The following is a 17478-nucleotide window of genomic DNA, read 5'->3' on the forward strand; positions in this document are numbered from 1 at the left end:
CAAGGGAAGACAAATACAAGAAATATCTTACAAGATATGCAATGAAAGCCCTAACCTTAGCTTCTTCTTCTTGTTGTAGTCACGCCTCTTGACTTGGATGTCTCTCCAAGATCCTTCAAGAACTGGCGGTGAGAGTGGAAGAATGCTGTGGAGAAGCTGCTGTGAAGATCGAGAGTGAACAGTGCGAGCTCTGCCGAAGGAATCGCACGCCAACGACTTTATCCAACGCCAACGGTCTGATCCCGATCGATTGGATTGCTTCCAATCGATCGGGGAGGCTTTGAATCGATCGGCTGATCGATCTAGAGCGCCTCTATGCTCTCGGGAATTGCCTGGATCGATCAGCCAATCGATCCAGGGCTTATCGTGCGAAATCGCACCTCCCAATCGATCCACGGATCGATTGGGGGCTCTGGATCGATCGATCGATCGATCGATCCAGCGCTGTTCTGTACGATCGCACACTCGTCCCAATCGATCCACTAATCGATTGGGAGGAGGCTTGTCGCAAAGACTCGCCCAATCGATCGGTCGATCGATTGGGCATGAGCCAATCGATCGGCTGATCAATCCAGCTCATGATTTCTCCCAAAATCAAGTCTAAAGCCTCCTAAACTAACATCTGGTCAACCATGACCTGTTGGTTCATCGTGCCTAGCATCCGGTCACCCTTGACCTGCTGGGACACCCTCACTAAGTGTCCGGTCAATCCCTTTGACCCACTTGGACTTTTTTTCCTTGTGCCAAGTATCCGGTCAATCCCTTTGACATACTTGGACTTTCCTCCTCGTGCCAAGTATCCGGTCAATCCCTTTAACCTACTTGGACTTTCCTCCTCGTGCCAAGTATTCGGTCAATCCTTTAACCTACTTGGTCTTTCCAACACCAGATGTCCGATCAGCCTTGATCCATCTGGATTTCCTCGTGCCTGGCTTCACTCACCAGGACTTCCAACTGCCTAGCTTCACTCACTAGGTTTTTCACCTGGCTTCACTCACCAGGATTTCCAACTGCCTAGCTTCACTCACTAGGTCTTTCACCTGGCTTCACTCACCAGGATTTCCAACTACCTAGCTTCACTCACTAGGTCTTTCCCTTCTGCCTAACTTCCCAGTTAGGACTTTCACCTGGCTTACTCACCAGGACTTTCCTTACTGCTTGGCTTCACTTATCAGGACTTTCCTTCTGCTTGGCTTCACTCACCAGGTCTTTCCAGTCAAGTATTCAGTCAACCTTGACCTACTTGACTCTTCTTCACAATCTCCCCACATGAACAATTGCCCATGCAATCTCCATGTGTTGTTTACATGTATTGTCAAACATCGAAACCCAAACATCAAGACTCGAGCTTGATTTAGTCCAAGCTCAGTCAACTTGGTCAGCCTTGACTTGGGGAATATTGCACCAACAAAGATCACTCTCGATCCCTTTTTAAAATTGACAAAGTTGGCCACCGTCACTGACTTGTTATATCTCTTTATGCTGCTTAGCAGAGGTGAAGGGATGACGATGGACATCCGCCATCAATGATGTTATATTTAAGAAATGTCTTAAAACAATCGCCTTAGAAGTTGTATAATTTATTTGATAAATAAATTACTATTTGAGTGTGCATTCTCTATGTATATAATTTGGTCTTAAACTTAATTAATGAAGTCCATAATATAATGCATAACATAAGAGAAATTATGATTGGATCACAATTAGTAAATATATCATCATGTGTAATTATGTACATATTGAAATTTTCTCTAGTCGATGAATTGATCAAACTGAATATTATCGATTTTATGAGACTAGCATTTGTTATGCTCCTTTGTTTTACCAAGTAGTCAGTCCTCACTAGCTGGAAATATTGGGATGTTGAGAGTTAACATATTAATACTATTTATGGATAACTAGTTCGTTGGATGTGATCTGCTATGAAATTTCATATGGTTCTATACATGTCAATGAAAATCTCATTGAAGCTCGAGTGCAAGTTTCTTTAGAATTGAGGTATTCAAGTCATCTTATTCATAAAGACTTATAGTTTAACATTTTAGCAAACATCTCCTAGGAGATGTAAGTCCGGGATGATTGAGTATAAGTTAATCTGCCTGAAGGTGTTTAAATAGCCCATAAAGGATTCACCATTCTTTTGATAAAGGAGATGTATACCCTAAGGTCTCTTGTCAGGATTATTACTCGTAAGCCTTTGCCCAAATCATGACACGTCAAAAGGATGGTCTTTTTGGACACATGTTTGAGTAATTTGAATTCATGGGACAAGAAGTTATTACTTGGGCTAGGTGTGACCTAATGGGGACTAACACATAGACTATATCTTAAACCAAGTGGGTATAAGATGAGTGAAATGAATAAGTGCACTAATAACTGTAGTTGTTAAAGGGTTCAAAATTGTGTTAAATCAATTGTGATTTTCCTGTCAATTGGGGTCATGATGTACTACTAGGTATCACTTATGATTGATTCATAAGTAATAGTTAATTATGATCATCCAACATAACCGGAACTTATTGGATCATACGCAGTACGAGTATATTCAAAAGATGTAAAATAAGTTTGAGAAATGGATTCTTAGATTGAGAGAGATTAAGTCTGGTAGGACCAAACAAAAGGGTAAATATGTAAAGTATTTGTTGGGTCGGAAGCGACGATGGGTCATGTCTCTTGTAGGTGAGGTTGGATGAACGTTGATTTAGTTATAAACTAAACTTGATTTGGTTTAATTATGAACCAATTTAGTTTGGTTTTGAATCAAACTTAATGCTAGCGGATTAGATTGGCTTATTGGGTATGAGTTTAATCTTGTTTATCAAATTCTGATGGAGATGTATACAAATTAATCTAGCATTAGGATTTTTCTTTTCTCCCTCTCCACCTCCTGTGTCATTGAAATAACACTAAAGAAAAAAAAACAAATTTAGCGATTAAGTTTAGCAACGAAAAATGTATCGTTAATTTACAACAAAATTTGCAACAAGAAAAAAAAAATCATTCCTACTTGCTAATTAAAAAAAGGAACCATTGCTGATTAGCAACAAAATAGTGATAAAAAAATATTATAAAATTAACAACAAAAATATTTATCATAAAATTCACCGCCAAAAATAATTTTGTGTTTGATGACGAATCTGAAATTAGTCGCCAAATTATTTATAGTTCGGGATCGCCAAATTGAGTTCAATCGCCAATCAGGCGGTCATCGCTAGTAGGGGGAACGTGGTTTGTTTGGCGACAAATTTTCATTCGTCGCCAATTTGGCGACAAACTCAAAATTTGTCTCTGAATTTGCAAAGAGAAGGGAGGCTGTGTAGGGCGCATTAGGGCGATGGTAATGTTCCTTTAACCCCTTTGCAACTCTCGCCTTCGTTCTGTTCCAGTTTCGCTTGTCTAAGTCTCGCGTTCGGGCTTCTTCTTCTGCTACTTGTTCCAGCAGGGGAAGGGCACGGGGAGCTTCGGGAAGAGGAGGAACAAGACCCACACGCTGTGCGTGCGGTGGAACTTCCACCGCCAAAAGAGTCGGTGTAGTTCCTGCGGCTACCCCGCTACTCGGATCTGCAAGTGTAAGTTACATCTGAATCTGATGCTGTCATTTTTATTTTGCTTTGCTCGATTTTGGGGTATTTCGAGAAATGGAAATGGACTAGTTTGATTAAGAGAAAGTGACAAAATGTGAGCTAGATTGGCGGAGATCTCTAAATTCAACCTAATTTGACAAATTTTAAACTGGCTTCATCATTTTCCACCTTCAATTGTACTAGATTTCAATCGATTTCATCTATTATTTCCTAGTGAAATATAACTCAATTCTGTAAGAATGTAATTCAAATCTACAGATTTATGAACTTCATTAGGGTTTGTGAGATGATCAATACATTGGGGAACATTAGTTTGTGTAGATAATTCTAAATGCATGAAAAGAGGAATTAAATTAAAGCGGTAAAAACTTACAGCAATCTCCCGCAGATCCGCAATCGGCAATGGCGAAACTCGCTGTCGGAAGAGCGATCACAGGATCGGAAAGCCCTTCGCAATTCCACAAACCAAATCCCACCGCCTTGAATATTCTCCTCGCTTATTCTCGTCTCCAACCCACGAATGATCCTTGGACGCACCCTCTTTATATAGGGAAATAAACCAGGGGCATAATGGACTTTTCCATTATGAGTAGTGGGGAACGAGGGTCATGTTCCCACATCCCCACTCTCCCCATTTCCAACATCTCCCACTCGTCCAAGGTAAGTCACTAAGACTTGTTCATTCAGGTAAGTCACAAAGACTTAATAAGTCACATAAACTATTAGAGAGTTTGGTCACATAGACCATATGAGAACATCCAATCCATACTTAGAGAAAATGGTTCGTACGACAGCAAGCACAATGAGCGATAGTTGCTAAGAAGATTGTTACACCTTGACTTAGCCGCTCCTTGAGCAATCAATGCTAATAAAGTTGTTACACTTTGCTTAGCTGCTCAAATAAATTAGAGACACACTCTTTATGGCACTTAGCCACTTTCCTGGTGGCACATAACCTTTATCCAGGATCCATCCAATCTTCAAGTGACACACAGTCATTATCTTGGAGATATCCATGTCTTGCTATTTATCCAGATTAAATAATTTTTATTTACATCGATATGAACATCTCTAATCCCTTATAATGACCATTATGTCAAGAGCATGTTCCATATCTAATATTTACATTCATTTCTATACTTAACAGAAATGGGTCGACCAGTGAATAACAACAAAAGATGTAAATATATTTAATCTTCCTTTTTAGCTAGAATCTATTCATTTAAATCAGTCGCTTTCCTAGTTATGCTCCATAGACCGAATCATCTATAGTCATAGGATACACGCTAAAGTAACAGACACTGATTAAAACTTCAAGTAAATAGCTAAATAGTCACTAAGGCATAAAATTGAGATTAACATATAATCTCAAAGGTCTCACATAGTAGAGAAATAGGGATTCATTCTCCTACTACCTTTATTGTCGCAATAGCACATGTGGTATGAATCACATGCTACGATGTTATTCTCTTTACTAAAAAAGAGTGCATGTTGTCTTCAAATTTAACATCGTACATATTTTGATCTAGACATACCTAATATCTAATCCTGAATTCAACATATGAATTCTAATCTGGCTTTCAACAAGTTCAGTAAATGGTGGGTTCATTTACTTCGATCATTATTAACACATAAATGCTCTATCGTGACACAATTATCAAGGCGACCTCAACTTATGGATCTGTCTCTAATTTCAGCTACATAAGTTGTTCCATAAGTAACGGTCTTACCCCTATATGTACTTAACAAACAGAGATGATTGTCCATGTGAGTGGACAAATCTCTACCTGCCAACATGCTCACCGAGATCTTATATGAATGTAACAAATACAACATGCTCAACTTATGGATCTCTCTCTAATTTCAGCTACATAAGTTGTTCCATAAGTAACGGTCTTACCCTATATGTACTTAACAAACAGAGATGATTGTCCATGTGAGTGGACCAATCTCTACCTGCCAACATGCTCACCGAGATCTTATATGAATGTAACAAATACAACATATACACTGAATAAATTATGGCAAATTACACAATCATAACACAAAGTCTGATTGTTATTTCAATATTGTTACATTCTACGAAGTCCCAAAGACTTTACATGTTCTTTAAATGACTCTTTAGTCATTGGCTTAGTAAAAGGATCTGCAAGCATAACATGTGTAGGGACATACTCAAGAATGACTTTTCTTTTAGCCACAATATCCCTTACAAAATTATATTTAATTTCTATATGTTTGTCTTTGCTATGATATTTGGGATCCTTGGAAAAAGCTATTGCAATTTGACTGTCATAGTAGACAGTTACTGGACTCCCACTATTTTCAGCAATTTTCAGATGCTTCAGAAACCTTCTCAACCAGACTGCTTCTTGCATAGCTGCTGAACATGCCCACATATTCAGCTTCCATAGTCGACAAAGTTACACAAGCTTGTTTCTTGCTGTTCCAGATGATGACGCCACCATTCAGCAAGAATGTATAGCCTGATGTGAATTTTCTATCATCCAGGTCTCCAGCCCAATCTGCATCTGAATAACCTTTCAGACTCATATCTGATCCTTGAAAACAGAGACAATAATCTGTTGTCGCCTTCAGATATCTGAATATCCTTTTTACTGTCTTCCAGTGTCTCGGTCCTGGGTTTGACCGGAAGCGACTGACCAAGCCCACAACATAGCTGATATCGGGACGTGTACACAACATCGTGTACATCAAACTACCAATAGCACTGACATATGATTTTTTATTCATCTCAGCTCTTTCCTCTGGAGTTTTAGGACACATACTCTTGCTCAACATAGTCCCTTTCACAATAGGTGTATGTTCTATGTTGCAATTAGACATGCTGAAATGATGTAGCATCTTATTTATATAAGACTCTTGTGACAGATCCAAAAGTCTTTTAGAATGATTTCTTATGATCTTCACCCCTAAGATGTATTCAGCTTCTCCCATATGTGTTGTATCAAATTGTGATGACAACCACTTCTTGACTTCATTCACATATCCTATGTCATTTTCAGCTATCAGCATATCATCAACATATAAGGATAAAATGACATACTGTCCTTTTTCCCTTTTCAGGAAAGCACAATGATCCTCATTGATCATCTCAAAACCATAAGATAAAACGACTTCGTTAAATCTTATGTTCCATTGCCTTGACGTTTGCTTTAGCCCATATATAGACTTTCCAAGTCTACATACTTTCTGCTCTTGGCCTTCAGCAATGAAACCTTCTAGCTGAACCATATAGATTTCTTCGTCAAGATCACTGTTAAGGAAAGAGGTTTTTACATCCATTTGATGTAATTCCAAGTCATAATGTGCCACAAAAGCCAAAATAACTTGTATTGACACAAATTTCACTAGGGAGAAAATGTCTCTTCAAAGTCAATACCCTCCATTTGGGTATATCCTTTTGCAACTAAACGAGCTTTGTAATTGTTAATCGATCCATCTGCTTTCCTCTTTATTTTTAGAATCCACTTATTCCCAATAGCCCTTTGGCCCGGAAGAAGATCGACTAAGTCCCAAACATGATTTTGAATCATGGACTCCATCTCTTCAACCATTGCACCTTTCCATTTTTCTCTAACTCTACATCCCAATGCTTCCTCAATGGATTGAGGTTCGTCGTCGTCAATTGGAAATGTAACCAATGCCTCATTCTCAATATCAAACCTCTTCTTAGGTTTGATCTTACGAACAATTCTCCGTAAGTTGGGTTGTTGAGAAGTCAACTCATGACTCGGCATATCACTCCCACTCGGTTAACTAGACTCAGCTATCCCTTTTGACACCTCTCTTGTTGATAATATCTCATCCTCCACAAATAGAGGAACATTTTTATCAACATCACCTCTGATTGAGAACTCTGTTTCGAGAAAAGTCGCATCTCTCGAGTCTGTTTCGGAGATGGTTCCATCTAGTTGCTCACCTATGAAAACATAACCTTTGGAGGTTTCATGATATCTTATCAAGATACATTTCTTACCCCTAGGCCCTAGTTTTCCATACTTGTGAGAACTATCATGAACATAAGCAGCTGACCCCCAGGGTCTCAGATTACCTAAATCTGGTTTTCTGCCTGTCCAACGTTCATATGGGGTAGATGGAACTGACTTTGAAGGTACTTTGTTAAGTATATAGGCTGCAGTTAATAATGCATCTCCCCAATAGGAGATCGGCAAATTAGCTTGCGCCATCATAGACCTAACCATTTCAAGAAGAGTCCTATTTCTTCTTTCAGCTACCCCATTTTGCTGTGGAGTTCCAGGGATTGTCAGCTGTCTAATAATCCCTCTATCATTACATATTGTCTTGAACATATCAGACAAATACTCCCCTCCACGGTCAGTGCGTAAAGTCTTAACTTTACGTTTCGTTTGATTCTCAACTTCGTTCATATAACGAATGAAGCAATCTAATGCTTCAGATTTGTGAGAAATCAAATACACATGACCGAACCTAGAGAAATCATCAATAAATGTAATGAAATAGGAAGCTCCATGTCTAGCTTTCACATTCATTGGACCACAAATATCTGAATGAATTAACTGCAATGTTGATTCAGATCTAATAGCTTTACCAAATGGTTTCCTAGTTATTTTTCCAGCAAGACAATGCTCACATATAGACAATTGAATCTTAACCCGAGTGCCCAATATACCCTCTCTAGCTAACCAATTCATACGTTCTTGTCCTATGTGTCCTAATCTAGCATGCCAAATCTCATTAGTTATATCTGCATCACTAGTTAAAGCAATGTTTGAAAAACAACCATCAATAGCATAATTGACATCTGGTTCTACATCAAGAACCATAAAACCATTTGTTAAAAAACCATATCCGATTGACACTGAGTCAATCTTAAGTTCAACAGACCGACTGTAAAAATTAATACAATATCCTAAATCAAGAAGACACGTAACGGAAACAAGATTCCATCGAATTTCAGGAGCATACAGGACATCATGTAGAAACAAAACTCTACCACCGCGGAGGTTGAGTTTGCAAGTGTCGACTCCTTTGACTTCAACTCTTGCATTGTTTCCCACATAGATCCACTTGTTGCCAGCTGGTACCCGACGGTACTCAATAAATGTAACTCGTTCCCAAGCTACATGGTTGGTTGCTCCCGAATCTATAATCCACAAAGGATAAGAATCAGCTAACAACACTGAACTAGCAACAAAATGCTCTAGAAAAGAAGACACGCTTGGATTTACCTTTTTCAGCTAAGCACAGTGACCCTTTTTGCCACGCTTAAAACAAGTCAACTTGTTTTAGGTTTATTATGTCTTTTACTATCTTCTTGATTGGGCCTGTCCCACATTTTCCTCGCTTCTTTCCTTCCTTTCTTGAACCATTTTTTTCTTGGATCCAAACGATCAGAACCGACAACCACATAGGTCTTTCCAAAAATCCTCATGGATTCAACTCTCCACCTCGATTCTACATGGCGTGAGGCGTCGGTGAAACTCTTAATACTCTCCGCGAGTTAGGGTGCGCCATAGTCTCCCAAGAACTGAAGTGAACGAATAATCGCTTGAATCATTGTTCATCACCAACTCATGACCAGCAGCTTTAAGCTCCGAATCATGTCGACATCTCTCGAGGTGTTGAACCATTATCATTCACGCCAGGTATCGAACTTGATTGTCACCGGTGCTTGCTCAGACTTACTCCACTATATTTTTCTTTAAGGCTACCCAGACTGCACGAGCCGAAAGGTACGACTCATACTCAAAAGCTAGGTCGTCTACCATTGAACTAATCAATATGCCCTTTGCAGTGGAGTCCTTTTTCTTCCATGCCTTATAGGCATCAAGATCTCGTCTGTGTTGTGCAGTGGGACCATCTACAGGTATTTCCATAATCTGATTTACAGCCTCTAGAACTTCTTGTTCCTCAAGTACATATTGTATCCTGAGGTGTCAGATCTTATAGTTATCCCCATTAAGTTTTTCACCTTTGTTGAGTTCAGCTATTATGTTTTTGGTTGTCATAATCTATCATAAATAAACACATTATTTAGTATTCAGTGTAAATCATATACATGCAATTATGATTGACTTAATATTACTTTGAGTTGGTTTACAAAATCAAGTGGCAACTATGTTTTCACTCATCATTCGTATGACCAATCAAATTAACATTAATCAATTCTATTACATACATCCCAACAAATGAACTAATCATTTATAATATCATGATTTTTTTTAATTAAATGAACTAATCATTTAATATATCATGATTGCTTTAATTAAATGAACTAATCATTTAATACTTCGTGAACTAATCATGCATCATGTCAAGCAAACAACATAAATAAATGAACATATCATTAACATAAAATTATGCTGCATATTGTTAACATATAACTAACTGACATGAATGAAATGGACTAAATATTGTTCATACATAACGACAATAACAATAACAGAACTCTAGTAAACTAGATAGGCAACTATCACTCCCACTAGGACAGACACTAGTGCAGTGGCCAAAATAATCCCTTTCAGTCTGGACTCATTTGGGGTAATCTCAGGCAGGACAGCTTCAAGATTCTCTATAGGACCCTTAACTGGATCCTTTTCTGGTTCCTCCTCAATCATTTCCGGGTCCCCTTCGAACTCTTTTGGATCCTCTTCAGTCATATGGTGAAGCAGTTCCTCACATAATACAGAATATGTGACGCGTCCTTGATGACGCCTCCAAATATAGTCTGCTATCATCATTGGATTTTCTGGCAATGAACGCATCAAGTTATAGTCCTATAACTGTCCAGGACTGGAAACTCTTCTCGCTCAAGTTTCCAAAATAGATCATCAAGCCGTCCAATGTGTTCATCGACTTCATAAGTAGAGTTATACTCTTATTTCCTGAATTTCCTCCCTGAGCTGATTTCGTCGCACTTCACGACGAGTGAATGTGGTAATCGTCCGTGCCATCTGAAAAATTGAAAATAAATAAGTCAGTACAAAACCGACTAACCAGTACAAAACCGGTTTATTTCAATTTATACAGGCATAGTACTAACATAATAAATCAAGAAAAACAAATCTTCTCGATTTTCAGGAGTTCAAGTCGACAATTAGAACTAATCTAATTGGTCAGACCCATTGAATCGGTTGATTAGGGATCCAGATCCTAAGCTCGGTCCATTGTCCTTAATTAGAACTAATCTAATTGGATAGGGATTTTTATACCTATGTTCTGTTACTTTTTAATCTAAGTCCATTTCGACCAATTTCAGACATATTGATCAAACTCAGGTTCGTTTGATCAAACCAATATTCATTGGTTTAAGTCTGATTAATTAGAACAAATCTAATCATTTGATCAAATTTGACCCATTAGAACAAATATGGTCATTTGATCATATTTGGTCCAAACCCAATTAATTAAGATTTGGGGTTGGATCAAATTGGTTTGATTAAACCCAATGGTTTAATCTAAACCGGGTCTAATTGGACCAACCAGTTTAAACCCACATGATTATAAAATTAGACCAATAATCATAATTTTAATTAATTCTAACATACATTATTTATATATAAATATATTTTTTTTCAAACACGTAAGTTTAAAAAAAATTTCTGCATGAAAAAAAATCGAAACAAAAAAGTTTCGTTTTTTTATTTTATTTAATTTATTTAAATCAAACTTTTCCTCACGTTACTGTGCTTCGTTATTTCTTCTCATTGCCGTTTTCTCCGCAGCATGCTGCCCACGTTCGCACGCCGCACACGCCGCCCATGCCACGCAACCGCGACGGACACGGTCGTCGGCAGGCCACTGACGCATCGTCAACCAGCCAGAATACCTTCGCCGGCTCTAGTGAAAATCACGAAACCGTCGCGATTTTCCATCCTGGGCAACAGCGCTAACATTGGCAAAATGACTCGATCACCGAACTGCAACCCAGTCGCAAGTCTCTCTATGACCTTATTGTCGGCAACCATCGGAGACAAACTTCGTTCCCTCAAAGCCTATGGTGTCGGCCATTGGGGAAGATCGCGACATGAATGCAATCTAACCATGTGTTGGCAGCAAGCAACAAACTCCATCGGAGCAGCAGCAATGTGTCCACCGGCGAGCGACTTTGTCGCTGACTTCATCCCTCTTTCGAGACGTTGTCGTCGGCAAGCCTTTGCCGCGACACGGAGTCACCGACCTTGGCTTTTCTTGTAACACATCGGTCATGACTCGGTCACGATTTCAACGCAAGGTTTTAGGGATTTATCATGCATTTAGAATTAATAGCTCTGATACCAATGTAGATAATTCTAAATACATGAAAAGAGGAATTAAATTAAAGCGGTAAAAACTTACAGCGATCTCCCGCAGATCCGCAATCGGCAATGGCGAAATTCGCTGTCGGAAGAGCGATCACAGGATCAGAAAGCCCTCGGCAATTCCACAAACCAAATCCCACCGCCTTGAATATTCTCCTCGCTTACTCTCGTCTTCAACCCACGAATGATCCTTGGACGCACCCCCTTTATATAAGGAAATAAACCAGGGGCATAATGGACTTTTCCATTATTAGTAGTAGGGAACGAGGGTCATGTTCCCACATCCCCACTCTCTCCATTTCCAACAGTTTGACCTTTGATGTCGTCAATACTGGTAGCAATGGAGTTTAACAACTATTGCTCAACAATTAATAAGAACTTTGTGCTCCTTTTAGCTGGGGAGTCTAGTAAAATGTAAGATAAAGAATCAAAAAGGAACATGCAGAAATCACATCACTACTATTTGGTAAATACTACCCCTACAATAACTTTGTAATCACCAATCTTGTGTGGAACATGAACAGATAGAGTGATTTGGTATTTTACTCTCTATTGATTTTGCTACTGATATGAAACATTAGCGGTCCTTAATTTCATTGTTGCCTTTCTTTCACATCAATTTTTCTCATGTTGTCCTACTTCTTCCCTCTCCACTACATTTTCTTAATTTTTGGCATGTCAAATAGTCTGGATTTTTCAAAATAAAAAAAAAATTGTAGCATAAACCAATCTTCAGCTAGTCATAAAAGTTGCTGAGTGATATCTCAATATGAGATTAGTTTTTTCCACCTGATTTCTCCTATTTCTTATAGCAAGTTTGTTCTTGCAACATATAATTGGAGTGTGAAGGCATCAGAAGGAAGACAACTGGTACTGGAAGGATGAGATATCTCCGTCATGTGCCACGAAGTTCAAGAACAATTTCAGAGAAGGTATTCAATTTTTCTTCTTCCAATTTGTAATGTCCTAAACTTGTATTAGATGGTTGACAAATAGTCGGCAGATTCCCCATGGAAGATATTGATTTTAGGACTCTCCTTTCAGGTACTGAAGCAGTGCCAAGAAAGAAGGCTGCAGCTGCAGCTGTTTAAACTTAATTGTTTCTTTTTAGCTTCTAGAGTCTCAGGGTTTCTTAAAACTCAATTGTTGAACGGCAAGACTTCTTTGGATGCCTTTTGCTTTGTATGTTCATTGATCTCAATTTGTTTTTGGAATGAACTCATTTCTGTCACACTAAAGAGAGTGGACTAAATAATGAAATCAATACTATATGATACAGAGATCATATTTTGACCTCATTTGTTGTTATGTTTTGTTGCTTGTTGTCCATTTGTTTTGTTGTTAATGTTGTTAATGTAGTATGTTTGTTGGTATGTCTGTTAATGTTGTTAATGTGGTGTTGATATGTTCTGTATTGTTTTGATAAGTTTTGGTTGTTGGTGGAATTTATATTGTTTTGTATGGTTGTTAAGTTTTGGAAGCAGAAATATGCTGAACAAATGCAGAGTTTGTGATGAATTTAGCAACAAATTTGTTCGCTACAAAATTTAACAAATTTGCGATGAAAATTTGCTATGAGTGAAAAATCCTTGACCAATTAGTTACAAATTTTTGTTTTTGTCGCAAATTTTGCAACAAATTTTGCGACAAAAATATATTCGTTGCAACTTTACGATAATTTATTTGTCGCAAAAATTTTAGACGAAAAACTTCTTGTTGCAAAATTGGTCACAAAAGACTGTTCTCCTCTCTCTTAATTTGGTGCCATTGGGTTGTCCTTGCCGCCGAGCATCAAATCAAGCTAGAGTTCTCTCTTGGATCATATCGTCTTTCTTCTTTGGCTAGTACCAAAACGAAGACAAAACATATGGCTTTGTGAAGTCATCTTGAAGGCATATTTGTGTGGATACGAATAGAGACAATTCTTGTAAGGATTGTTAGTTAATCATATTTCCGCTAAACGTTATACATGTGTATTCTTATGGTTGTGTGTGTAATGTATGTCCTAATAATTTAGGAAATTATTAGACTTCCGTTGCATGTTTTTTTTGTAAAAAAAAAAATGCGCATAAAGAAACAAACAAGTGCTTCAACGGTGGAGGTGGAGGTGGAGGTGGAGGAAACAGAGATGAAAGAGTAGAGTTCGAAGATTAAGTTTGTTTTGAAAAAAAATAATAAAAAGAATAGGGGTATTATTGGAAAAAAGGGGAAGAGATAAGTGATTTCAATTCCAAGGTGGGTACTTCTTTTTTTTTTTTTGGTAATATGCAAAATCAAATATGTGGTTTGGTAAATTATGGCCGGATTAGTATTAACAGAAACTAATTTATTTATCAAATGAAGTGTTTATTGGCGAGAATAAAATAATTTAGATTTAAAAATATATTAATTAGAAGTTATATTATTATTAAGAGTTACTATGTAAAATATTTTTTATGATTATTTGATGTAATTTAATGTGCAATTAAACATATTAAACATGGCTATATTGAAGCCATGTTTAACATGCAATTAAACATATTTGATGCAATTTTCCTTAAATGCATATAATATTAATTTTCTTCTCTAATATTTTTATTTTTTATTTATCCAATCTTTTATATTTATACATCCACTTTAAGGTTTCAATCTCAGCAATTCTAGTTTGAATCCTAGTCTATTTTTTTTAAAAAAAGAATATGTATAAAGTATTTTTATATTAAAACATTAGTCAAAATTGCTTAACATAATGAAATCCATCTTAAAATATTTATAGCATTCAATTAATGACTATTATAATATTATAATAACTAATTAACTATTATTGCAATACTTAACGATGAATTTAATAATATTGAAATGATTTTTTTATCATGTTTGAATTATTTTGATTAAATTAATAAAATAAATAAATATAAAAAAAATTCATATAAATTTTTAACCAATTTACATTTATCTATTTTTGGACCCAGTATTAGTAGATCGTATTAATTACGTCAAGCTGCTACATATTATTTATAGTAGCTGTACCTAACTGCTACAAGTAGCAATTACACTGTAGCTATAACAATGTTAAAAAAAAATATATTCGATCTAAAATATATAATAATCTTGAACTCATGAAATCTGAACGGATTGATTGTATTCATTGTATTGCATCAAATTTATTTTTTCCTCTTTATGACTATTCAGATAATCTTAGGGGTTTACAATTGATTTTTTACAGTAATATTCAAAGACAGATTCAGAAATTAAAGATGAACCGGACTAATTCTGAGTTAGTCGAGTCCATGGAGGAAGCAAAAAAGAGACCCGAGTTTACTTTCGCAATGACTTTTTGTTGGGACCTTTGCGTTTTGCTAGGGAGGATAGTATTTTTTCGATTTTTTGCCTACAACTTATTAGCGGAACTAAAGCAAAGAAAAGACAAGAATGAAAATAATAATTCAATGCTAACTCCTTGTAATTTATTTGGTCTCCACCTCCTTGAGGTGACTAATCCAAGGGTTTACTCACACACGATCAAGCTTCACTATGCTCTTCTCCCTTTCGAATCAAACGCGAAGGTGGAGAAGCTCTTACAAAATGATCTCTTCCTCTTACAAGATAAAAGAATGAATTTGGGGGGGGGGGGGGGGGGGGTAAAGATTGAGAATTTGTAGACTTGTATATCACTTGGAGAGCTTTGAAGGTTAGAATGACAAGTGTGTTCCCTCCAAGCTCCAAGAATAGCTTTTAAATTTTTTCTCGACATCAGTCGACTGATGTCTATATCAGTCGATTGATGGACTTCAACAACATTTAAGATTTTATGGGATTTGCTGTTGCCAACATGTAACGGTTACTTACCAATCGACTGATGCTCGATACTAGTCGATTGACAGTTGACCACAAACTCTATGTTTGTTTTAGGATCAAGCATTAGTTGACTGGTAGAAGCAACAATCGACTGATACTTCTTAATATGAGAGTATATCGATTTAAGCATGATCTTTTCATGCAGGGTCGTCTCAACTATTATTAAGACCCTAGGCAAAAATAATAATAATAATATTTTTTAAATAAATCTTGAGGCCTGAGGCAAAAATAAGAATTTAATATTTTTAAATAAATATTATTAGAAACATTTAATTTTGTTACTTATAGTAAAAGGTGGAATTTACCATCCTAGCAGTCCAACACGACCAACCCTACGACCAAGCTGTAGGTGGCCACTGCGAGGAGAGTATTTTTCTTGGCTTTGCCGAGATTCGACACCTTGCCCATTGTAACAATATCTACCTCGTATTAGCCAATTCAACCATGTCTCAGGGCAATATTTAATTTTATTAGTAAAATTTAAAAGGGCAATTTCATATATTGCCAATGATTATTTATACAATTAGAAACAGTGACCAATTAAGTCACATATCAATAACTTTATCTTATGTCAAACCTCATTTTTTTTTTTATTATTAGTAAAATTTTAAAAATAAAAAATGTTTTATATTAACTAATTTAGAATCAAGAAATAAATTATTGTAATACTTTTAATATACATTTTAATTACAATGTTTTTAAAAACATTATCAATCAAGAAAGTTTCGACACAGCGATAAAATTATTGAGTGACCTAGAGGAAATAGGTTCGTGTACTAGATATAGTCATTATATATAATAAACTCTTCTTTAGAATCCTGTATTAATGTGAGTTAACTGTCTTTTGATCAATTTTAATTTTGAGAAATTATTAATAAAATTGATTTAGCTAGAAAATATTGATGGTGAATTATTGAAAAAAATAGTAAAAGAAAAATAAAATTTAAGAAAGAAATAATACTATTATATTAAATATGTTTTTCACTTGTAAAAGTATTTTCATAAATAAATATTAATTAAGTGTAACCAATAAATATTTTTAATTTATTAATAAAATTTAATTTTGATTAATAAATTAAGTTTTATTAGTAAAAAATTTAAAATTACTAATTAAATTTTAATAAAAATAAATAAAAAAAATTACCAAACAAATCTAATTTTAATAGTAAAAAAATTAAAATTATCAATTAAATCTAACATGGGTAAAAAATATTAAAAAATCTAGATTTAATCTATAAAATTTTTAAATTTTTTAACCAAATATAGTTTAGTTAGTAAAAAATTAAAAGTACTGATCAAAATAAATCTCGACTACAATTTATTTTAGTCATAATTTTAAATATTTAATATCCAAACTCATATGTTTTTAAATTAATATTCATGTTTAATTTATATAGGTATATATATATATATATATATATATATATATATATATATATATATATATAAACTTTGTGGATCCTAATATAATAAGGGCCCTAGGCACAGGCCTTAATGGCCTATGCCTTGAGTCGGCACTGTAGTTTCATATTTAAACCATACACTTAGCCTACACTTATACCTTCAAGTATCTTCCATCAACCACACACCCTTAGGATGCTTCCGAGTACATGGCTCCTCATCCTTGCGCTTGCCTTCAAGTGCTTCCTTCGGCTTCGTAATGCTAAGTCTGCTTTTGCTAAGATGTCGCACCTTCGGGACTTCACCGCCAAGAGCCACGCTCTGGGACTTCATCCACCAAGACTATTTTC

At 36.1% G+C, this 17478-nt stretch overlaps 1 protein-coding gene across 5 annotated transcripts; it reads left to right on the plus strand.

The window, feature by feature from the left end:
• The first annotated feature begins 3152 nt into the window (after nucleotides 1–3152).
• On the plus strand, nucleotides 3153–13188 carry LOC122010193. 5 transcript variants are annotated; one of them, XM_042566637.1, is made up of 4 exons: nucleotides 3153–3337; nucleotides 3440–3569; nucleotides 12740–12822; nucleotides 12935–13188. In XM_042566637.1, the coding sequence occupies exons 1-4, from the start codon at nucleotides 3335–3337 to the stop codon at nucleotides 13139–13141; spliced, it is 423 nt and encodes a 140-aa protein (XP_042422571.1). In that variant the 5' UTR covers nucleotides 3153–3334; the 3' UTR covers nucleotides 13142–13188. The 5 variants fall into 5 exon arrangements, 2 of the variants coding, with proteins under 2 accessions (XP_042422571.1, XP_042422572.1); XM_042566638.1 differs by having other exon boundaries at nucleotides 3160–3337; nucleotides 3443–3569; XR_006119807.1 differs by having other exon boundaries at nucleotides 3162–3337; nucleotides 3443–3569; nucleotides 12707–12822.
• The last annotated feature ends 4290 nt before the right edge of the window (nucleotides 13189–17478 follow it).

The sequence above is a fragment of the Zingiber officinale genome, chromosome 8A (genome assembly GCF_018446385.1).
Source record: "Zingiber officinale cultivar Zhangliang chromosome 8A, Zo_v1.1, whole genome shotgun sequence".
Taxonomy (NCBI): Eukaryota; Viridiplantae; Streptophyta; class Magnoliopsida; order Zingiberales; family Zingiberaceae; genus Zingiber; species Zingiber officinale.